Source organism: Colossoma macropomum, unplaced genomic scaffold, assembly GCF_904425465.1.
Source record: "Colossoma macropomum unplaced genomic scaffold, Colossoma_macropomum, whole genome shotgun sequence".
NCBI lineage: Eukaryota > Metazoa > Chordata > Actinopteri > Characiformes > Serrasalmidae > Colossoma > Colossoma macropomum.
In genome coordinates, this window is record NW_023494804.1 from 18565762 (window position 1) to 18589930 (window position 24169).

Sequence of the window (24169 nt, forward strand, 5' to 3'; positions counted from 1 at the left end):
CTATAGCAGTTTAACCCCGCCCATTCATGCTGAAGTTATAAGGAGTGTTTCAGCCCGGACATCTTTCTAAACAAAGCGCAATATAGGGCAGCCAATCAGAACAGAGACCCACTACATATAAAAGTTTTAAAGGAACAGCTCCCTCACAGAAAGTTATTACATGAAATGGTTATGAATACACTGCCTGATGTCTGAGACTATTATGATAGTTTTGAGGAGACTTTGCCTTAAAATCTATTTTAAAATCCATACAAACAAGAATTCCCATTAAAAACATTCTGTTTAATCCAAAAGAATAAAGAGAAGCTGGAAAAGCGTCGTGTAGACTGGACTGTTTTTTTGGCACTTAAAAACACACAAACGAATAAAAAAAAATACAAAAATAAAAGAAAACGGAAAAAAAACGTGACTTTTATTTTGACACTCCGTTCTGTCGGAGAGAGGAGCGCATGTCGACGGAAAAGGAAACCGGGCAGCGAGGCGTCCGAGATGAATTGAACCGCAGTCTCGCAGCAGCGACGCCCGAACTGAGGCTCAACAACACGGGGTCTAATTTACTCTGTCAGCCGCTGTTGATGTGGCTGTGGAGCTTCGCTGAGAGCGGACGTGGAGTGAGCCTTTACGGTCCTTTACCAGACTGAGCTGAGAGAGAGAGCAAGGGAGAGCGAGGGAGGACGAGCAGAGCTGTGCAAGGTCAGTATAACGATAAAGCGTGCTGGACAGAGAGCTTATACAGTTCATTTACTGTACTCAATGTCACAGCAGCCCTGAATCTGAATGCACCTCTCTCTCTGAGCCAAACCTGTCGCTGTCATGACTGTGACTGTAGTTATCAGCACCCCATTTGGGTTAAACTGGTTAAACTGGCAGTATCTTCAACCTGAGTCAACAGCAGAAAATTATGGATTGAGAACTAACTTTACTTTATCTTTATTTCATGTTGGCACATTAGTATCTATTCGCTTTACATTAAGTCTGGCTTACTCAGTGGCTTCAGCATGTTATATATATACCCTTTAAAGGGTCCATATCCTACAGTTTTCAGTTTTCTACGGTTTGCCTGATGTCCACTTAGGATGTTTGTGTGGTTGCATGTACCAGAAACAGTTAGTTTGTACGTGACCCTTTCCAGCTTTTGTTTATCCCTTGGAGTGACCTTTTTTGTTACTATGCATGTAAATGATCTCTGTTCTGATTGGCTACTCTCATTCAAAAGCAATCTGGGCTGAAACACTCCTTATAATTTCAGCTTTACTGGGCAGAGCTAAGCTGCTGTAGGCTGAATATGTGGATATATGTAAATGTGTTGGTTTTATGACATCACAAAAATTCAAAACAGGCTGTTTTTGTAGCTCAGTTTTTAATATGGACTGTATGGACTCTGTGGACTGTGGAGCAAATGATATGTTTTGAAACACTCTTTATATGCTACATTAAATGCTTTCATTTAAAAAAGGGAGAAATTTCCATCTTTTCATTCATTCTCTGCTATAACCTCCTCTACAGGATGAAGAGACTGCCTGTCCTGGCCCTCCTCCTCTGGATATGCTCTATATTTTATGTGGGCATCTTTCTTTTCGTCGGGGGCTTCCTGCTGGTGCGGCTGGAGGTCAACAGGACCAGCACCTGTGCGGACGTCCTTCCCCCAGGGGCTGATGTGAAAGGAGACTTCTGCCTGAAGGAGCCGCGCTTCCGCAGAGCTGTCGTCCTCATAATCGACGCCCTGAAGGCCGACTTCGCTCGTTATGACCCGGGGAACACTTCGCCCAGAGCTTTTGAGAACAAACTGCCCGTCCTGGATGAGATGGCTTCGTCTTGGCCGTCCCAGACCAGGCTGTACACCTTCAGGGCCGATCCGCCCACCACCACCATGCAGAGGATCAAAGGATTCACCACCGGCTCCCTGCCCACCTTCATCGACGTGGGGAACAACTTTGCCTCCAGCGCTGTCCTTGAGGATAACCTTGTCCACCAGCTGGGTCAAGCAGGTGAGTTAGAGCAGAGGAGTAGGGCTCCACTGTATAGACAAAATATGGATAGTGCAATTATAATTCTGCATATTGCAATTGTGATACATCTTGCAGTACATTGAAAACCCATATCATGGACATTTTCTTAGCTTTTTTGAAATAAAACTGTTTGATATATATGTAAATTGTCAGAGGTCCATATATGAAACATGAGCAACGAAAACTGAAGATTTTTAATTCACTGCTTTTATGTGGTCAGTCTTAAAGGCTGTAATATGCAGTGCTTTAGTTATATATTAAAAATGTGTTAAAGTACAAAAGTGAAAAGACAACTAATGCAGATCCACAAGTTATAGAGTGAAGGCTTACAGCATCAACACAACCCCACCAGCTAATCATAAAGGTGGACTTGGGATGGTGCCCAAGGAAAGAAAGAAACAAAAGTCAAGCTAACCTGCCTCACCACAGCTAAACCCTAACAAAATACAAAAGGTGGCACCCATCCCTAACCTAGTGTAAGAACCTATTGTGAATGTACAGGTGCTCAAGCTTTCCTGACCACGTTTAGAGTAGGGCAAGACCCCTCACATTAGCAGTCAAGGATGTAAACAAAGCTTAAACTTAGCATACATTAAATGTTCTATACTGATAAAAACTTGCGTCTTGCGTCAGACATACAGGGTGACTTAGACCCACGACCATCACACCGCTCTGAGGTGAAGGCAGCTCATCTCACACGTGGAGTAAAGGAATTTCTTCTAGTCATGTAGACCAAGGCTCTTTTGTTTGCCAAGGCCCGCCCACAGATGAGGAAACAGTGCTAACGCAGCCAACCAGCAACAGCTCCTCCCGTTAAATCCTCTCTCCACCTGGTTAAAGGTAGATAGAGGAGGAAAAAAACAAAAACGGAACAAGAAAGACAAAAATAAAAAAAGAACATGTGCTGCACTGGCGTGTAACAAAGGCACAGTAACAAAAACACCATGTTTAAACACTCCCTGCTGGCCTGTTAAGGGATAGTGGCCTGTTAGTAGAAATTGACTCAACTGATATTTTTAGTAATGTAAAGATAAAAAAACTAATTTAAATAAAAATATTAAAATTCTAGGCTGAACTGAAGGACCTCCAAAACAGACTGAAATCATATTTTATGGTTTATTAAAAAAGTGTTACTGAAAAAAAAATAGAAAAAAATAATAAAATGCAAGAAAATTGTAGAATATTGGCCTTTATTGTGTTGCTGAATCAGTATTGGGATGTAGTCGCATTATTTGGGCCACAATACTTTTGTCTTTGCTGGACCTTGATTCATTAAAAAACACCCACAGAAACATTGACACTGATATTTTTTGTTTGAATAAGGCACAATAGAGGGTGGCCAATCAGAGCAGAGGTCATTTACATATATACACCTTAAAGGCACAGTAAGAAAGAAAAGCCTAGGATGCAGTGAAGTTGGAAAGTGGTCATATAAAAATGAATTAGGCTGTTTTTGGTAAACAAAACCAGAACATAAGTGAACCACAAGAAAGAAAAAGTCAAATTAAAGAAAAATCTAGGATTTGGGTCCTTAAAGGGGAATTCCACCATTTTTTCTGCATAATTCAGTGGTTGAACTGTAAATAATATCATTTAGATTGGTTTAGTGTGAAATAGTTTATTTGTAGAGAAGCTTACTGACTCTGATTTCTTCACAGTGGTGGTGATAGGAACCAGGGGCCACAATGTCTAGAACACAAATAAAGCCATTTTATTTACTATCCAAAACCAGCAGTGAGCCTACACTTTGTCTTCTGAGGTTTTTATATGTAATGTTAATGATGGTAAAATAATGGGAAATTTAAAAAAAGACAGGTTTTTTGGGGGCTGTTTTGCCATAGATCACCCTTAATGTATCGCTCCACCATGAACAGATCAGAACAAACTGATTACGATCTCAAAGCTACTGTAAAACAATATCTCAGAGTATTCATAACCATTTAATGTAATAACTTAAATTCATTTTGTCACTGCTGCTGTGAACAATTCTGACTTACTAAGTTTTTATTTAGAGAAATGGCTTTTTACTCTATATGGCTTTGTCTACATCTTAACCATTTAATTATACAAAATTTTTGAAAAATCAGTGGAGTTCCCCTTTAAAACAAGTAAAAATATCTAGAAATAAGATGCATCACACAATGAAAAATGTAACCTATATTAAGTAGATTTGAGATATCGTTTTTTGCAGTGTTGATCTTGAGAAGATGGAGAATGGAATGATGTGTGCGCAGCTCTCATGGATTGATCATCAAATTAAATACATTATTCATTAACATTAAGAAAGACAACATAATCTGTATTGTATATCAGAGTGTAGAATCCAGGCAGGGGGTTCATTTGGCTGTGCTACCCTGGCTGTGCTACCCTAATACATTTGGCTGTGCTACCCTAATACAGCGTTTACACAGGTCATTGATCATACTGCCTTTTTTTGTGCTGTATGAAGGCAAGCGAGTGGTCTTCATGGGCGATGACACGTGGGTCAGTCTTTTCCCCAGAAAGTTCCACCGCTCACTCCCTTTCCCCTCCTTCAACGTAAAGGATCTGCACACTGTAGACAACGGAATCCTCCAGAACATCTTCCCCACCAGTGAGTATCTCTGGCAAACCTTCTTATGCGGTTTCTGACACTGTATGACATTCTTCTATAAACATATAAAGAACAATGCAAAGCTAAAAAGGATGTTAGCTGACAGCTTAAGGCCTGAATTCTGTCTGTATGTTACTATGCATTATATGCTATATATCCTTTTTTCTGAAATGTCTTTTTAATGGAGAACCGTAACAGCCCCATGTCTTCCTCACAGTGGAGGGAGACGATTGGGATGTCCTGATTGCTCACTTTCTGGGAGTGGATCATTGTGGACACAGATTTGGCCCTGACCATCCTGCCATGGCAGAGAAGCTCACACAGATGGACGAAGTCATCAGGTCAGTGGCAGTGTTGTATGGTTTAAAGCAGAGCCCTGTGACAGGAGAACTAGCCCCAAAATAACACATCTGATCCAGTTAGTCTTGGTCTGTAGACCACGTTAGACCCGGTTAGTTTTCTTTTATTCTCTCCCCAATCAGTCGAGTTCCTGTGCCTTTGAAGATATTGTATTTATTTAAATATACATCCAAATTCATATCATTGTAAAATGAAATGCTATGGTAATTCATCTTTTTGTGAGGACCACCGATTACTCACCACATCACACATTATCAAAGAGGAGTAGGAGGAGCAGGAGAGGTCATTAATTCTTATTGGCAGCATTAGCATGTTTGGCTAAACAACCACTGCTTTCAGTGTTGTAAAAGAGTCTGTGTTCTTCCGTTTCTGACTCCAGGTCAGTGATTAAGCGACTGCAGAACGACACCCTGTTGGTGGTGATGGGGGATCACGGCATGACGGACACAGGAGACCATGGTGGAGAGAGCCAGAAGGAGACGGATGCAGCTCTCTTTCTCTACAGCGGATCCCCTCTGTTCCCAGCACCCGGCTCACAGGTCTAGATCTAGTTAATCGAGAAATCCCACTTTGGGAAATGCCCCCCGAACTAAAGGTTCCTCATCCACAAACCTTCTAGTGTGTTCAAAATAAGTTTGATACACGTTAGTTAAGAAGCTGCATTAACATGCTCTGTGTTTATGGTGTAATGTGCATATCTTTCATAATGTAGAGTTTGCACAGATCTGTTTAAAGTAGAAGAGTGGAAGAATGATTTGAAGATTACTGAAGGAGTGTCTGTGTGAAATGTGTGCAGGTGGAGCCAGAGGTGGTTCCTCAGACTGATCTGGTGCCCACGCTGGCCCTGCTGCTGGGAGTGCCTATTCCATACAGCAGCGTAGGACAGGTTCTTCTGCCCCTCTTCCCCCTCAACAGCTCTCTGGGTGCATCTATGAGTCTCAGCCAGGCAGAGGCGCTGTGGATCAACGTCAAACAGGTGAACAATAAGAGAAGTTGAAGCAAAGTTGTTTATTGAGAAATAATAACTTCACTAATAAACTGTAAAACGTGTTTATATATGTATGTTTTAGTTCCCTGCAAAGCTATTTATCTTGTCAGAGGGCACTTATATGCTTGAAAAAACAATAATATTACAATAACCACAAATAATAATAGATTAAGGTGTGATTCTGTGTAAGTCAGTGTGTTTGTTTCCAAATGTCTCGCTGAGGAAACCCAGTATTATTTGTAGTTATTATTCTTGTTACTTTTTACCAGATTTATTCTCATGTTAAACAATGTTTTAACAAGCAAAAACACTCAGGCCCAATCCCGTTTAACCCCTTGCCCCTACCACTTAGCCCTCTGTTTTGCGTGTTCACATCAAGGGTTAGGGTGTCCCAATTTTTGTTGAGATAGAGGGGTAGGGCAAACTGTTAGAGCTACATGGCCCTCCAAACAGAGGTTTTACAGAAGCACACTCCAAATGGAGTTTTATGAGAAAAAAAGAAAAACCGGCAAGATGGCCGCCCGAGTGACCAAAGAAACCCACAAATATATTTTCTCCGTTAAAAAAATTACAATAACCATTGTATTATTTTAGTTTAATGTCGTTTCAATGTATTATGGTCGTTTTCTTCATAACAAGCATAAAAATTCGCTAATAGCATGCTAATGTTTCGGTAGCTAGCTAGCTAACTGTCCTGTTCCACCTTAAATAGTACAGCTGTTCTGACGCCTGAAGCACCAAAATGTAACTGCAGCACCATTTAAGGTGGAAATGGAAAATTCGAACAAGAAGCTGATGAATAGCTGATTTCAGCCTCGTATCACCAAAGAATTAGAGGTGGGCGATAATAAATAATTGTCTTATACCCCCTCTTTGAAGGCATATGATGCCCTAAATGTAACTAAAGCCCAGCAGTGAGGTTGCTGAACATTACCCTCCTCTGCTATCACTAAAGACGGGCTAGGTCGTCTGCAGAGCACCACTAGTAGCTGTTAATGTAGCAATGTTTTTATTTTTTTGGGGGGGGGGTTGTCCCATTAAGTAGGGCAAGATTTCACCACTACCCCTTGTAACTCAGTTCCAAGGGGTTAGGGTGACACTCGAAAACAAGGGGTAGGGGTAAAAAGAAGACATGAGATCGGGCCTTATTGCCAAGATGGGAGCCGCCAGTTATTTATATAACATGCTTAAGACTTTTGCACATTGCTTTATGTAGTCGAATATAGATCATTTAATTTAATGTATGTTATTGTAAAAAGTTTGGACCATTTGTGTTGTTCCATTCCTTATGAAATTGGTTAGAAAAGAAAGTAAAAATAGTTTCAGACTGGACTGCTTTTTGAATGAACAATACAGGGGGCCAATCAGAATAGAGATCATATCCATGTTTCAGTCTTAAATGCACAGTAACAAAGACATTCTATTTAAGACGTAAAATAAATATGGATCTCGGTTTTAATAATACAATGTATTTTTTTTTATTTTTTATCAGGTAAACCGGTTCCTGGAGACCTACTCCAACATGGCCAAAGACATTCCAGCAAGCAGTCTGTCCCAGCTTCAGTCCCACTTCACCCAGCTGTCCTCTCAGTACCTGAGCTCAGTCAGCGAAGGTGCTCCACCCTCAGCTGAGCTCACGGCCTCCATGCAGGCTTACCTGAGCTCCGTTAGGGAGACCTGCCGCGCCTCGTGGGCCCGTTTTAACCCTCTTAAAATGGCAGCAGGTCTGCTGGTCCTAGGCTTTGCTTGTGTAGCGTGTTTCGTTCTGTCGGAGCTGTCCCTCATTGTCCTACAGGGCAGCGTGCTGAAGGCTCCCTTGCTCTCCGGGCTACTGGCGGGTGGAGCCATAGCTGCATGTCAGCTCTTCACACTGGGCTTCGTGGAAGTTTCATGGTGTTTTGGAGCGGCGGCACTGATGTCTGAGGTCACGTTCTTGTGGAGGACTCGACGGGCTTTTACTCGTGGCAGGTAAGGCAACATAGGCCTCTGTAATGTTGATTACAAATTACATTCGCGCTGTGAAAATCTTGACCAAACTCAGATTCTTCTCTGTAAGTTTAATACAATACAGGTCTGAGCAATACACGCTAATCTTTAGTTATTTGCCCATAAGAGCCTGTATGTGATCATCACATACATTGAATAGTCAATATAAAAAGAGGTAAAAAAAAACTAAATTAGGTAGATTTTGTATATACAAATGAGCTTCTCCCAAATGTTATTTTTTCATATTTAAGACCATGGAGATGTCTGAACTTTATGCTCCAACAGAGGGCAGTGTTAAGCTTGCATCTTATGGTTTTTGGTCAGAATTGGAAGCATAGAAATTCTACTGCAAATAAAAAAGGATAATTTCCGCTTAGAAAACATCAACAATGTGACTGTGTGAGTATATATACTTATATAGAAAATCTTCATTTTCAACATGTTAAAGGTATGTATTTTAACACACACGCACACACACTTCATATATATATATATATATATATACACACACACACACACACACACACACACACATATTTTATATATGTATATGTGTGTTTATATGTTTATATGTGTGTGTTAAAAGTAAATATAAATATGTACATACAAATGTGCATATATATATATATATATATATATATATATATATATATATATATATGTATATGTGTGTGTGTGTGTGTATATATATATATATATATAATTATATATATCATATATATATATATATATATATATATGTATATATATATATATGTGTGTATATACATACATGTGTATATATATATATATTCAAAAAAAGTGTGTGTGTAAACTTTTAATTTCTATTGAAAATGCAAGCTGCTCTTTACCTGGTGTGAACTTCTCATGAAAAATGGCCCAGTAGAACTGTTAAAAAGCACAGTGTGTCACATTAACAGCTTTTCCTTCTCCTGTAAAGTTACGGTTTGGGAGATACAGGTTTTTCTTATTAAAACAATTGCATCTTGAAAGTAGTATCACAGTCATGATGTGGTGTAATAACGTGGTGTTTTTTGTGGTCTTTGTGCAGCTCTAGTGCCCGTCTGTCTGTGTGGCGCCTCCTCACCCCACCGCTCCTTGTCCTCTTCCTGCGCTGTGCCTCTTTGCTCTCGGACAGCTATGTCATCTCCGAGGGACGCGTGGTCACCTTCCTGCTCTTCACATTGGGCCTCTTTGTTCCGCTTCGGCTGAACTGGGATGGGCTCCTGGTGCCCAGTCCTCCGTCGGACACGCAGAAACCTCCTGGGCTTCTCCCACTGGCTCTGCCACTCTCCACAGTCCGCCGCGAGAGCACCGCCCTGCTGGTCAGTGTAGCCGTTTTGGTGGGCTGCCTCTACCTTTCCCTGTCGTTCCACAGCTGCCGCGAGGAGCAGGGCTCCTGCCAGCCCTCGGCCTTCCTCACACCGCTTTCACGAGTGCAGGACAGCCGCATGCGCAACCTGCACTACATCCTGTCCCTCGCCTCGCTGTCTGCCTGGGCGTTCCTTCTGCACCGCTGGCTGAGGCACTACGGCAACTTAAACTGCACCAGTGTGGCTGTGTTCACTGCCCGCTGCCTGCTCCCTTTGGCTTCTATCTGCATGGGTCTGCACTGGGCAGTTAGTGCCACTCCTGAGGACAGCTTCAGAAACCTGGCAGAGCTGATTAGGTAAAAGATGGATTTTCTTTTAAACTTACTACATTTCTTAAATTCTTAATGTAGTCAAGTGATTTTTAGTGTCTGAACCGGTTGGCATTGTGCAAACTAGGAACGAGCCATGATATTGTAATCATATTGGTATTGACAGATGAGTCCTTAAAAGGGAATTCCACCGATTTTTCAAAACTTCTGCAAAATTTAGTCGTTGAGATGTAAACGTACAGACAAATTTACAGACTGGTTTCTTTACAGTGGTGGTGATAGGAACCAGGAGTCATGATGTCTGTAACACAAATATAGCCATTTTATTTACTGTCCAAAACCACCAGTAAACCTACACATCTCCTCTGAGTTTTATGTGGAATGTTGATGATGGTAAAATAGCGATAAATCTGAAAAAAAAGTTTTCAATGGAGACTATTACTTACAATGTTCTGCATGTACCTCTCCGCCATGAACGGCTTCTCAAAACTGTCGTAAAAAAGTCATCAGGCAGCATATTCATAACCATTTTATATAATAACTTTCTCTGAGGGAGCTTTTAGAGGCATTTAAATGCTAAGGACGTTTGGTTCCCATCACCACCACTGTAATCAATTCTGACTAGGTAAGTTTTTCTAGAACAGATCCTTTCATACCAACCCTCTCTGAATGTTTACATCTTAACCATTTAATTATGCTCAAATTTTGAAAACCGGAGGAATTTCCCTTTAATATGATCAGGAACATTAACTAATAAGGTTTAAAAAAAAGGTTCCTTTTTTGATTTTGGTTGACTTTAAAGCCCTGATTTACATTCCTGATTTCTGATTAGCCTTGCACAGGTGGTTTTGCCGCGGATCGCCTTTGGCCTCCTGGGCCTCGGGCTGCTGCTGCTGTGGCTGGACCCGCTGACTGTGTTCCTGAAGATGCGAGCACCTCTGAACCCCCGTGCGACGTCCATGCCCCCACCCAGGTACCGCGCCAGTACTGGAATTAGCCCTCAAGCAGAGCTGCACCACCTTGTGCCGCAGCTGTACCAGCGTATCCGGCAGTCCCTGGAGGATGGAGGGTCTGAGGGGGACGAGGCGGACGGGCGTCCAGCTGTGGAGGCCTACGGGCTGGGCACTGTTTACTCGGCTCCGCTGGTCTTGCTCTGTGGGCTGCTGGGTTTGGGGCTGCTGCTGCTGCACCCTGAAGGCATGGCACTAGCCTTCCTGCTAATGCTGCTGCAGGCCGCAGCCATGCTGCACCTCCACTCCTCCTCCAGCACCCTCTCCAGCCTGCAGAGTCACTCCAGTAAGCTCCAGCTTTCTTTCTTACTTGGAAGTTAAAGGAATAGTTTGGTAAAAAAAAAAATCATACTTGGTTTTCAAATGCAGTCAATGAACGTAGACAGGTTTGGTGTCAAAAGTCTAGAACTATGAGGCCAACAGTGCTTACAAGCCCTGAAAGTCAATAGTTTCCCAAACCGTTTCTGCAAATTCATGCTCGGAATGTCTCTCAAACCTCATCCAGGTCTTAATGCAGGTCACGCAGACAAGTCAGTGTGGTTCAGAGTGCAGTGAAACTTACTTTAAACTTTTCTATGTTCTGATTGTTGCTAAATGTAATGCTATGCTTCTTCTCTGTGGGTCTATGTTTCAGTGATGTTTCTCAACACACCCCTGCACTCCCTTCTCCCCGAGTTTAAAGGTGGAATAATACCATAAAGTGTGACGTTACGCAGATGATGATTCCAATTTTAGATTAAATGCATAAATAAGGTTTATCCATGCCATTTTACCAAATTATTCATGTAATCTGAAGCCAATATATAAAGATTTTTGCATGTGATTTTAGAAATGGTTTGGGTGACTGTTGACTTCCAGTGTTTGTTAGCTCTGTTATCTTAGCAGCTCCATTTCTAAACCAAAGAAGCAAAACGTCGCTACCAAACATGTCTTGGCTGATCGACAGTATTTGGGGCAAGTACAAAATCATGTCAATTTTAATATTTGCCACCTATTATTTTAACAGGGATGCACTGAAGTTCCAGCCACTGAAAATGTTTGGCCAAAAATGGTCTAAAGTGGCACGTTCAGTTCTCATCCAAAAGAGGAAAAAGGGTCAGCTTTTAAGCATTAATTGATTAAATGAAATTCTTTAATGGAAATCACATAAATAATATCACATAAATAACAACTATAAACCCCTGGTTTAAAAGCTGTTACTGTGTGCGTTAGATCTTGCAGAGGTTAATAGCTGTTTCTTCACTAAAATGATGAATACTGAAGCAACTTCTGTTACAGTGCCCCCTGCTGGAGAAACTTCACACTGTTACACTCTATATCCATGTCCATGTGCTTTACATTATAGCAGAGGTGCTCTGGAATTCAGCTTTAAATGTGTTTGGGAAACTGTGAAGTATTTTATTTTCGTAATTTTACTATGCAATATAAATTAAACGACTCTTATAGTCCTCTTAGTTCTCTTTCCCAATGCACCAAATATCACCTTTAAAGCATTATCAGCATTATGTTAATTCAGAAGCATAAATAAATCATCAAATTAGATGTAAAAGCACCCTTGTTTCTCAGTTATGGCTTTCAGTTCAGTGTGTCTGTTCTTGCTGTTGATGAAGAATTGCTGCATTGCTAGTAAATAATTTGTAGTTAGTAAGCAAAAATGAAATATTTTGCTCATTAATGGCAAAATAAAAGCAAACATCGACCAGTTACTGCAGATACTACAATCATTAATATATTGATAATGGTTCTTTATTAGAAGAGTGCTATTTTATTAATAAATAAAAGCAAGTATAAATCAGTTACTTAAAACAGAAACTACAGCAAAGAATGCTAACAAATAGTAGGTCTGTAGTAGGTAAATTAGGTAAAATAATGGCTGCTTACTAATAATAAATAATAAATAAACCAGTTAGTGTAAATAATAACATTGCTAATAATGAATAAAAGCTAGAATGCTTAGGTTGGTAGTAACTAATGAAAATTTAGCATAAGGGCCAACAGTGATCATATTTAATTAAACCTAGTAGCATAGAATTAAGCAAAGCTAGGAGCCAGGTAGCGTAAGTGCTAATGTAGCTAAGATTAATGAAGTAACATTAGTTGATAATGTAAGATACTCGTGTATTGTGACTTGTTGAGGTCACTTTCTGACTGAGTTTTGTCTCTGATTTCTGTCCTGCTGTTTGTTCTGATCCCTCCACAGGTATATTCAGCGTGCCCTGGGCTCCAGTGGTTCTGTGGTCTCTTGCTGCCTCCCAGTTTTTCCATGCTACAGGTCACCTGCCCACCTTTCCCTCCATCCAGTGGGGTGCTGCGTTTGTTGGCTTCCCACAGGGCCACTCGGGAACGGTGCTGCCCGCCTCGCTCGTCACCCTCAACACCTTCGCCTCGCACATTATGTTTGCAGGTACATGCAAATGTTCGCCCCTTACCTAAAATGTAGGAAACTGGAGCTATAATGCTAATGTAGCTAATAGGTAATGGAAACTTAACATAATGCATCATCTAACGTCTAACATCTGTATATTACAATGTTATCTATAAAAAAAAATGGGTGAAAGAAAGTTTATCCATGCTGTTGTTGATTTACTTCTTATCCTCGCACCTCCAGTGCAAAACTAAATAAGCAAACTTGAGACACCAGATACACTACTGTATATGTCCGAAAGTCTGTAGACAGCATTTCTTCTGAAATCGAGGGTATGAATAGGGAGTTTGTCCCCTTTTGCTGCAGTAACATCCTCTAGTCTTCTTGGAAGGCTTTACACTCTCAGGGGACCCCAAACTTTTGCTACTCACAGCTCACACAAACGACCACGAAAGCTTTCGCAACCTACAGATTTTACCAATCTGATCATTTTTCTGATTCACCTAATAGAGGTGGGCGATATGGCAAAAATATAATATCACAATACTTCAAGAAATTTTCACAATGCATAACAATATTCTGATCAGTTGAAACAGAGAAAAAGGAACCAGTAATACTACAGTTTAAGAAATACTATCGAAAAATTGTAAATACAATGATTTTTATTCAATATTTGGAGTACTGTGTTGAACTAAATCCAGTTTAACAGAACTAATTTTGCTCTCTTTATAATGAAGCGTGCTGTTTGTCAGTGTACTACAAGTACTGATAATATACATGATCTGTTCAGAAAAGCTTATACTATATTGTGACATCATTTATCATGATAATGATATATAGTCACATTGCCCAGCCATATGCTTGGTTTTCTTGGTTCTCTTGAGATTTTTGGATTAAAAAATAAAACAAATGATGGCCAACATCCCACTAACAGTACCACCATGACCCACTGGGGGGTGGTGCTGCATTCAGCCACAAGAACATTATTGAGGTCAGGTACTGATGTTGGATGATCAGTTCTGGATCACTTCAACTTCCACAAAGTATTGTATGGAGCTCCATCACTCCAGAGAACTCCTCTGCTCCACAGCCCAATGCTGGGGGGCTCTATACCCCTCCAGCTGACGCCTGGCACTGGGCATGGTGACCTGCTGCTCCAGAGCATCACGTTCTATTAGTCAATCCTTTGCTTTGGAGATTGTACAAAGCTGTATGTGTACAGTTAAACACCTGTGTCAGCAACAGGTGCACTGAATTTATTAATCAGAAGGGCTGTCTAGATGCTTTTAAACATATAGCCCATCAGCCAAGGTATAGAATATGTGTAATTTACAAATTTCTGCATAATTCAGTTATTGAGATGTAAACAGAGTCATTTAGAGTGGTTTGATGTCAAATGAATCACTGTAGCTAAACTTGGCGACTCCAGTTTCTTTACAGTGGTGGTGATGGGAAGTAAGGTCACAAACACAAATATAGACATTTATTTACTATCCAAAACCACTGGTGGACTTACATGTGCCTTTTGAGTAGTTTTTATACTGGTAAATTAAAAAAATATATGTTTTCTTTGGGGACTATTTTGTCTTATGGTGTCCTGCATGTACCTTTCTGTCATGAATAGATATAAAGCAATACATTTGCTGCTGAAATCTTCTCAAAACTATCGTAAAACAATGTCTCAAACAGCAGAGTATTCATAACCTTTTCATTTAATAACTTTATGAGAGGGAGCTTTTAGAGGTGGACGTCTGGTTCCTATCACCACCACTGTGAACAATTCTGACTCGGTAAGCTTCTCTAGACTGAAGCATTTCACACCAAACCACTCTGAATGACCATCATAAATTTATTATGGAGATTTTTTTTGGAGGTAAAGGGAAAGTTGTGTAAATTCATCGCTTTTAGAAGCTTTAATATGTGTGCTGTCAGATGGAGTTTGCGTTTCAGGTTCGGCTGTTCTTTGATTGTTAATGACTCTTAATGTAGCGTCTATTTCTCATACTCAGTAATTCATTATAAGGGGGGCTAAAAGGTTAATAACTTTTGGGCTTTGAAGTAAAGATGTAATATTGAATTGGAGTGTTGAGGACCTTTATGAACACCTTGTCTGAAGTTCTTATGGAGCACATTTAAGCAAGATCACAAAGCAGTGATCAAAGTCATGATTCGCCCACTTAATCATATGGCGGCTTCAAAAGACATCCATCTTTATCATGAAGAGAGGCTTTTACTAGCAGCCAAATGTGCAGACGGGAGACAAATTAAAGGAAAAACTAGAATTAAATGAGTGCAGATGCTTTCGATGTACTGCATTATGCTCTCTGGCATGTATAAAAATTGTGGGCAGGTGCAGTTGACCTCAATTTTAGATGATGATGGCAAGAAGAAGAGTGATGTTGGAGGACAGTGTATTATTATGGACGGCAGGAGGTTCAGTCACGAAAACTGCTCAGCTAGCTCCTGTTCCTTTGACTACACAGTGAAGTTCTGTTCATTTTCATAGTTCACACTAAATCATGCTGTCTGCAAGATCGAAGATGAATGCAGTTTGAGTGGGTTGAGAGAGGTTTTGGAGATATATTCACAGGAAAGAATTAGGGTGACTATTGACTAGTCTTTAGCAACATTAGCATCATAGCTCCAGCTTAAAACTAATGCCGGCCTTACATCAAATGACTTTTCAAGCGATTTCACTGTCGCAGACAAATTTCCAATGTTGGAATAAACAACTCTTGGAAGAGTTGCATCGTACTCGCATCATCTCGATCGTTTAGAGTTTAGCGGTCAGGTTTCTCATCATTACACTGTGATAAAATTTATATGCAAATAGTGATGTGCCCAGGGCATGCGAGACAGACCTAAGACAACCATCCTGACCACCTCACATTAAACAATCGAGATGACGCGAGTGAGACACAACTCTAGCAAGGCTCTCTCTGATTTTATTGCGCCATTATAAATTTGTCTGTGACAGTGAAATCGCTTGAAAAGCCATTTGGTGTAAGGCTGGCGTAAGGCATAGGGCACTAACGTAACCTTGCTCTTTTCCTCTGGCTGCTCAGTTGGCTGTCCGCTGCTGCTGTTCTGGCCGTTGGTGCGTGAGGTGCGCGGGACTCGAACCGGTCGCTCGGGTGCAGGTGAGGATGGGGATGACGTTGTCATGGAGATGAGGCTGCGGGAAAACCCTCAGCAGTTCAGCTCAGCACTGCTGCAGCTTGCGGCGCGCTATCTGTTCATCATTGGAGCTCAGGTACACACACGCTGTTTCTTTATGCCCTTAGAAAGTCTTAGTACTGTTTCCAAAATATATATATATATATTTTTTCTTTTTTTCTTTTTTTCAGTTTAAAAAAACTTGAAAATAAATATACTCATTCATTGCCTCTCAGAGTCCTGTCTGGCTTCAGCAGTGTCTTCAGGAGTCTCACGAAACAGGTTCATATTAGACTGGATTCCTAAATTTCAGCTTCACAAAACCTAACAAAAAAGACGCGGTTAACTCGTTTTACAACAGTAGCTAACAAGTCAAGGGGCTTATTTTGTAAAGAAGGAAAAAGAAAATATTCTACGTAAATATGTAAAACGTAAAGCATGTATATTAATGAAAAAGCAACACCACTGTGTTTGTGCTTACTGAGGAAATTGCTGCTTTATATTCTTGATACCTGTATTTTTTATTTGATATCTATGTATTTTTTATTTGATATCTATGTATTTTTTTTAATTTGCCATTTTATTTATGCTTTTGATTCTAGTTAAGAAAGTATTTTAATACCTGTTTGCGGTAGGACAAAACTGACCTCACAAAAAATAAACAGTCCATGAAAAGTAAACCCACTGAAATGATTATAGTGCATAGCTACAGTATAAAATTCACGGACAGTTGGTCATCCAAGGCAATGAATTCCATAATTTTTCAGTTATATTTAACTCTTTGGCTGTCATTTGTGAATTTTTTCATCATTTTAAACTAAAGCTCTACAGCTGTCACGTGTGAAGAAGTCCTTAAATCTTAAATACCTCCTCTTGATACTCAACATAAAGTCTAAAATTCCTTGTAGAAACCATGAAATAGTTCCACACAGTCAACATGTTTACTGTTTATCTGCTGCTGCTCAAACGCATCTGCGCTGACCAGCACTGGACAGCGAAAGGAAAAAAAAACTGTTTTTAATCACAATTTCTCATTTGCATTACCATTCAAATAATTTAAGTGTTAGATTTTGACAGTTTGTTGTAGTTCTGTTTAGTCTTTTGCTTTTTTCTGCTTTCCTTCTCTTTTGGCCAAAAAAGTGCTATTTTTGACCATTTTCACCTGAAGTGTCACGACAAAATAAAAGAAGCTTGACCCTAGTTGTTTGAAGAGCTGTTTTTGATCCAAAATCCCAAACTTAACTTGCCATGGAGCAGGTCAGACGTATAGCATAAGCTGCCAGGGTGATGTAGCCTGGGAAAAAGTGAGCCATTGTCGTGAAAGTTTCAAGTTAGCGGGCTAAACAGGAACACACCAAGCTGATACCTTCAAAGACGCCATCAGGCCATAGAGCACTGTAGTCATGTCATCGTTTTGTAGTCGTCGTCATGCTCTTATGCCCATATTAGGAACTCTGGCTCTGAGCTCAATTTCTCTATGGGCAGAATGAATACGAATATTGAATACTGAATTACGAGGTCGTTAAAGAGTTGAAATATGAACATTGCTACATGTAAATTAATGCTACTGTGCCCTGAATTCACGACTGGCAGGCTCCTAAAGTGGTGGAGTATTTCCATGTACAGACTGAGGGCAGATGAAGAGAAGTCAGAACAAAAGAAGCAGGTTCCCCTGCGGTTCTCTGTTCTTCATCTGATACTCACTGAAACGTGATAGATCTTTCTGTTCTGTACAGCTTGATTTGAAAAGCTCTACAAACTTGCCTGCACTCAGGCTAATTCAGTACAGACTCAGCTTAATATTACCGCTGATCCCTAATAAGCTGATTAAGGCTGTCAAAATATCCTAATTATTATTTTAATGCTGGTAACATTTTCTAAAAACATTTTCTCAGGACATTCAACAGCTACTTATTCATTTTCCTGTTCCACCTTAAATGGTGCAGCAGTTAACCTTACATTCTGAACCACTGCACCATTTAAGGTGGAACATGGAAATTTGAACAAGCAGCCGGCGAAAAAGAAGCTGACTTTAGCTTCAAGGAGAGTTGAAAGGCATAATATGAGCAGGTTTCTGTATTTGTGCTTGAGAGCTGAGTGACATTAACTTATTTCTGCTGTTTCACAGAACTAACAGGTCAGTATTGTTTTGTCGTGTTAATGTTTGTGATAGGTAATCACAACTGCTGCACTATTTAAGGTGGAACGGGAAAATTCTGATAAGAAGCTGCGAAAAAGAAGCTAAATTCAGCCTCGTGGTTTTAACACGGGTAGTATTTTTGATAAGGAGTTTTAGTCTATCAAAATATCCTACCTAGAGGTTTTATTTATGGGAATACCTGTAATTGTGCAATTGTGCCTGTAACAGTAGAACATTTCGATGTAGCACAACTCACCAGAGCACCACCACAGCCCACCTTACGTTGATGTAGCTTAGTGACATCAAATTGATGCACAATAGCTTTAGCTCGCATGTAGCAATATTAGTATTATAGCTCTTTAACGACCTCATTATTCAGAGGATCCAGTGATATTCGGGAGAAAAATGTACACAGGACAAAATGTATGGGGTTCTGAAGATTTTTATTTAACAAAAACCCTTTTTTCAAAAACCCTATTCATTGCCTCATTTTTCACCGCAAGTTGCAAGTTTTGCATCAAGAATGTGCATTTAACTGTTTTTGCTATTTGAATGTCCAAGTATTTAAACTATTAGTATGTGATTATCGTATTCTCAACAAGGAAAAAAATATATATTGTTATGAATAAACAGCTCTGAAGGTGTTCAGCTAACACACTAACATTTAAGTAAAGCATGAGATACTCATTTCATGGACTTTACTTTTTGTCATATAATTATGAACATGTGACCAGACATTTCAGTTCCCTGTTTAATATACAAACATTCACTGTTAAGTCGACTTTTTATATCCACTCAGCGCTGCTACCGGTGGTTTGCTTCACTTTCACATCCTAGATTGAGCTTAAACGCGAACATTTTGAAGCTTATAATAAATTCAAACAACATATTATTTACTTTGTACATGCAGTTTTACAGTTTTAGACAGGTGCAGTAAATTTGTGCGTGTTGTAGTCTTCACGGTGTGTTCAAATGCAGTTTTTCACTGGAAACAAGGCAACTGTGAGCTGACAGAAGGTGATCATGAGCTTCGTATGTCGTTGGCCTGAGACAGACCCCAGAAGTTGTCAGTTGTTGTTGGTTGGCTGGCCTTATATGTGCAGGTGTTGATATCGGGGTGTGTTTGTGTTTGTGTTGTTTATTTTTGTTTTGGCTCACACTCTCGTTTGTGTGTGTGTGTGTGTGTGTGTGTGTGTGTGTGTGTGTGTGTGCACGTGTGCGCGCGCAGGTTTTGGCGTCAGTGTGTGCTGCGGCGATCCTCAGGAGGCACCTCATGGTGTGGAAAGTGTTCGCACCAAAGTGAGTGACAGACACAGTCTCACACACAGACACACACACTTTCCATTCTCTCCCTTTAAAGAAGAATCATAACAATTTTTCAATCAATATTTCTGCATAATTAAGTCTGTAAGTTGTAAACAAACTCATACAGCGATGTTTCTGTTATAGAGGAGATACTCCGGAATTCAGCTTTATTTATTACATTTTTATCAGTTCACAACTTGCGCTAAGCTCCACTAAGATTTTTTTGCTGTTAAAATTGAAATAAGCAGCAATACTGAGTCCAGAGAATAAAACAAACCAAAATTTGATTAGCATGCGCTGCTGTAAGCCTGAAATAATCTTTTTAAAGTCAGAGGTGTCGGGTCAGGAGTTTTTCACACCACGTTGTACATCTTTATGTCACATAATGACTTAAAAAGAAGGTCCGGCTTGATGTTCATCTGCTTGGGGAAGGGGGCTGGAGCACAAGCACAACTTTAAGGATATAAAGTTAGCAAGGTAGCACAGCTATAGATACTTTACCTCAGTGTGGCTTTTTTTCTGGCTAAATGTGTAAAAACCTTCTCTCTGACACCCATTTTGTCTTAAATAAATACATTAATCACATAAATTCTAAATAAATACAATGAATTCTGTATCATATTGTTACAGTAATGCTTGATTTGCTTTTTTTATTAGCTTACAGATAGTTTATTGGGCCAGCAGGATTGGTTGACACCACAAGAATTCCTAGGAGTTATATAATGCATTTGCTAAATGCCTGCTGGGTATTGTAGAACACTGATGAATTAAAACATTAAAACAATAGAAAAGTTTGTCAAATGGATGAGGCTGAGAGATACAGTGCAGCACTATAGATTATTATATAACAGGACAATATTTGATGCAAGTTTTAGGAGTGGACTTGCTTTATTATGATTTTTTTTCCCCCTCATTTATGACTTTATATGTTTGTGTTTTGATGTAGGCTGATGTTTGAGGCTAGCGGCTTCATCGTGAGCAGCGTGTTTGTGCTGGTGGGAGTCACTCTGGTCATGAGGGTGGACGTGGCCGTGGCTTGCTTATTTCAGAAACTCCTTCCAGAAAATTCCAGGTAGCACTAAAGGTCATCTTCACCAAAACAACTGCCAACAAGATGGAAAGAAAACAGAATCAGACTCTTCTGCAGGCCGCTGTCATGTCTGGACCAAAGAGGTCATGAATGGCCTCTGTTTCTCTGAACTCGTGAGGGGGTAAATGGACAGCTGCTAATGTTTTACACTGGTTTTGTTAACACACAGACACTCTTGACTCTTAATCTGAGCCATCTGTGGCACCGCTGCCTTTGTAGTCGAAGTGGGAGAGATAGTCAAGCATGCCTTTATACTGCCATACACACCACTGACTCTGCGGCTGGTTTACTGAAGGGCTTTAAAGGCTGGACGTCTGCAGTATTTTAATGAAATGTACAGATTGGGAGAGTTACTGTGATGAAGGCTGACCTCAAGGGGATGTTAATGTAGAACAATCATTCAGAATATATCATGAAGCAGGATAAGCTAAATTTGGGCTCAATTCAAGGTAGCACTGAGTTGAACTGACTGCATTTACACAACGCTGAGCTCAGACTAGCTTAAATTAAACCTGTTGTCATGGTAACCAGTCAATCCAACTTTACATATACTCTGGATTACCCCTGAACTGCATAGCTTGGTGTAGGGCTGCAGCTATAACGGTTATTTCTGTATCCAATTAATCACCTAGTATTTGATTAATCGAACTGTTGTGTCTTTTCTCATTTCCTTTCAAAAGTACATCATTCAAAGTTCTGTGGAGTAACAAGCCACTTCTTTTATGGTGCAACAAAACAGAAGCCAAGCCAATTCTATATGTTGTCAATATATTGCAAAATATAAATAGAATGCGTTGCAGTATAATTTCAGTATATTACATTTTTGTATAGAGAGCTTTTGGATAATTCAACTACTTTACATAACAGACAAATAATCAACTTTGTGGACTGATTGTTGCAGCCCTAGGTTAGTGGTGGGTGGAGCAGCCTAAATCCATACTCAGAAGTAGAAATACAAAAGTACGAACTCAGAAACCTACTTTAAATAGCCTGTAGAACTGTAAAGGAACTTCTTAGGACAGGTGTCAGAAACATGAGGCTCCGGAGCCGCATGTGGCTGTTTTACTGCCCTGTTGTGGCTCCACAGCAGAATTAGATTGTTAGGTAAAAATAAAATAATCCTCCTTTGCAGTAAAATAAAGCTCTGCTTATCGTTCTAACACAGTTTTAACAATAAATGGTCTTAAACGCAGAACGCAGAGTGCTACTGGTTCACCCTTTAACCTTGAAGGTTGGCATGCAGACTGCTGGTCACCATAGCAACAACAACAATCTCCCCTAGCGAACACCTAACAAAAAAGGCACAGAGAAAGACTTAAGACGAACGTTAATAATTTGGAGGCGATTGGACTTATTTGCATTTATAATCACTCCAGCTGGTTTCCGGATACGTTTAATCTGCAACGAGAAACTGTCAAACACTAAAAAGTCATGAAGCTGAAGTCAGTTTCTTGTGCAAATTCTCCCATTCCACCTTAAAGGGTGCAGCAGTTACATTCTGACACCACAGGCACCATTTAAGGTGAAACGGGAAAATTAGAACAAGAAGATTGTGGATGAGAAGCTGACTTCAACCTCATAAAAACCCGAATGCTGAGAGACATTTTACAAGAAACATTCCACTTTTGTGGAAAAGTATCCTGCTAGAGATGTGAGAAAAGTGGCTATAGCTGAGCTAAAGCTTAAAGCAGAGCAAAGTCTGCATTTTCATTTAAATTTTTAGCCTATACTGGTACATTAGCACATACTGAGACATATTTACAGCCAAGATGGCAAAATGGACATAAAATGTGGCTCCTTGATTTTTGTTGAAAGGGCAAAATGGCTGTTCCTAACATTTGGGTTGCTGACCCCCGTCTTAGGACATCCAGCACAGAAACTGAAGTTCATACAGCTCTGTGTGGATCCTTTCAGTCTAAATTGTAACTGAGGAAAAGGATATTACTTCCCACACTAATGTACTTGTATAGAAGTAAAGTAATATGATTTAAAGTAGTTATTATTCACCTCTGACTATAATGCAACCATCCAGCAAATTGAATCGCTCAATAAGCTGATGAGTCTGATCTGCTGGGTTACAGCAGTGGGTTAACTGTGCAGTGCAGGGATACTCCAGGGCTGTAAGTGGGCATCACTGGTGTAGAGTAATAGACTCCAAACCTGCCCACCAGTTTATATCTCCCTAAAGAAGAACAGTTTTGCCAGGTAGAAGAGAAAAAATCTCCTTCTTCGTTTCTGGCAGCAGTATGTGAAAATTTGGACAACGTATCTTAAAATAATGACTTATCCTGGAATAATTACTTAACTTTGTCAGAACACAGAATGTCTTAATAACTCAAAATCCCGGTAACACCTTATTTTAGTCCTTTGTAGGTGATTAATAAACTCTTAGCAGATCGTCAGTAACACATCAACAGCATTTCAGTGAAGTAGCAGTAGTGAAGCATCTGAATACACTGAAGAAAAAAACTTGAAAATGAGGTGATACATTACCTAGATGAAGTAGATGTATTGTTAATATGTTACTTCCATTACAAAAACCCAACCTTACCCAACCCCTAACCCTAACACTGGCACTAATCCTAACCCTAACCTCAACTTCAACCCAAAACCTGATCCTAACCCTCATATGTTCTTGACAATGTCCTGAGAGTCTGTTGAGTGTTCGTTTTATTTAAAATGACCACTTAAAATAAAGTGTCACCAAAATCCCAAGATTATAAATACATTTGTTGAGAAAATAGGTCATTATTTCTTCATACTATCTTAAAGCCTCAAGAAAATGTGATTATTTTGAGATGAGTCAATATCTTGAAAATAAGTCGTTATTTTGAGGTGAGAAACTTTTTTAACATAACAAAATTCAATATTTTGCCATGCTGCTGCCACAACATATGAAGCCTGCAGGAACGGTATTTCTTCTCACTAGTTTTCTCTTTTGAACTCTGGTTTTAAATCTTTCTCTGTTTGCTTCTGTTGAGTAACAGCTCCATGGTTAGCTTACTTACCTTTCTAATTAGCTTACTTACTTTTCTAATGGAACTCTTTCTTAGCAATAACCTCTATCAGTTTCAGGGTCAGTCCAGTAACATTAAACAGTAATGTTACTTTGCCGTTTTTGTCAATACCTTGTCTCTGTTCAGCTGGTCTGGTCAAGTAAGAGGTCACTAGCTTTATCGGCTGCCTTGAGGTCTCATGTGGTCTGATGAAATGCGCTCAGTGCACATTGACTGTTATTTATTTGTTTTTCATATTTTTTGCGTTGCTGATGAATAAATAATTTCATTGTTCTTGTTTTGATGAGAAATGAATGGGTGAAGCCTGATCAGGTTCACTTTTAGCCATAAATTGAACAGCTGTGTTACTGCTCATCTGGTGTGGGGTTGTGCATTGTGTGTGGGATGGTTTTGGCCAGTTGTAACTTTTACTGAAATACATTCAGTGGATTTTACTAATATATTAATGAAAGGAAGCAGGTTGATTTAGAGGGTATGAATGAAATCTTTTTAATTGTCTTAAAATTGT

At 39.8% G+C, this 24169-nt stretch overlaps 1 protein-coding gene across 1 annotated transcript; it reads left to right on the plus strand.

The window, feature by feature from the left end:
* The first annotated feature begins 442 nt into the window (after nucleotides 1-442).
* Nucleotides 443-22088, plus strand: pigo (phosphatidylinositol glycan anchor biosynthesis, class O). The gene is made up of 13 exons (XM_036595768.1): nucleotides 443-693; nucleotides 1507-1988; nucleotides 4459-4602; nucleotides 4820-4943; nucleotides 5342-5501; nucleotides 5759-5938; nucleotides 7443-7918; nucleotides 8988-9605; nucleotides 10411-10874; nucleotides 12789-12992; nucleotides 16019-16206; nucleotides 19478-19548; nucleotides 20501-22088. The coding sequence occupies exons 2-13, from the start codon at nucleotides 1508-1510 to the stop codon at nucleotides 20628-20630; spliced, it is 3240 nt and encodes a 1079-aa protein (XP_036451661.1). The 5' UTR covers nucleotides 443-693; nucleotide 1507; the 3' UTR covers nucleotides 20631-22088.
* Nucleotides 22089-24169: the final 2081 nt, after the last annotated feature.

Excerpts from the sequence above, each read along its gene's own strand:
- pigo (XM_036595768.1), top strand. The coding sequence starts at position 1,508 with ATGAAGAGACTGCCTGTCCTGGCCCTCCTCCTCTGGATATGCTCTATA. Across the intron at positions 5,939-7,442 it reads TGTGGATCAACGTCAAACAG|GTAAACCGGTTCCTGGAGAC; the intron begins GTGAACAATAAG and ends ATTTTTTATCAG. Across the intron at positions 12,993-16,018 it reads CTCGCACATTATGTTTGCAG|TTGGCTGTCCGCTGCTGCTG; the intron begins GTACATGCAAAT and ends CTGGCTGCTCAG.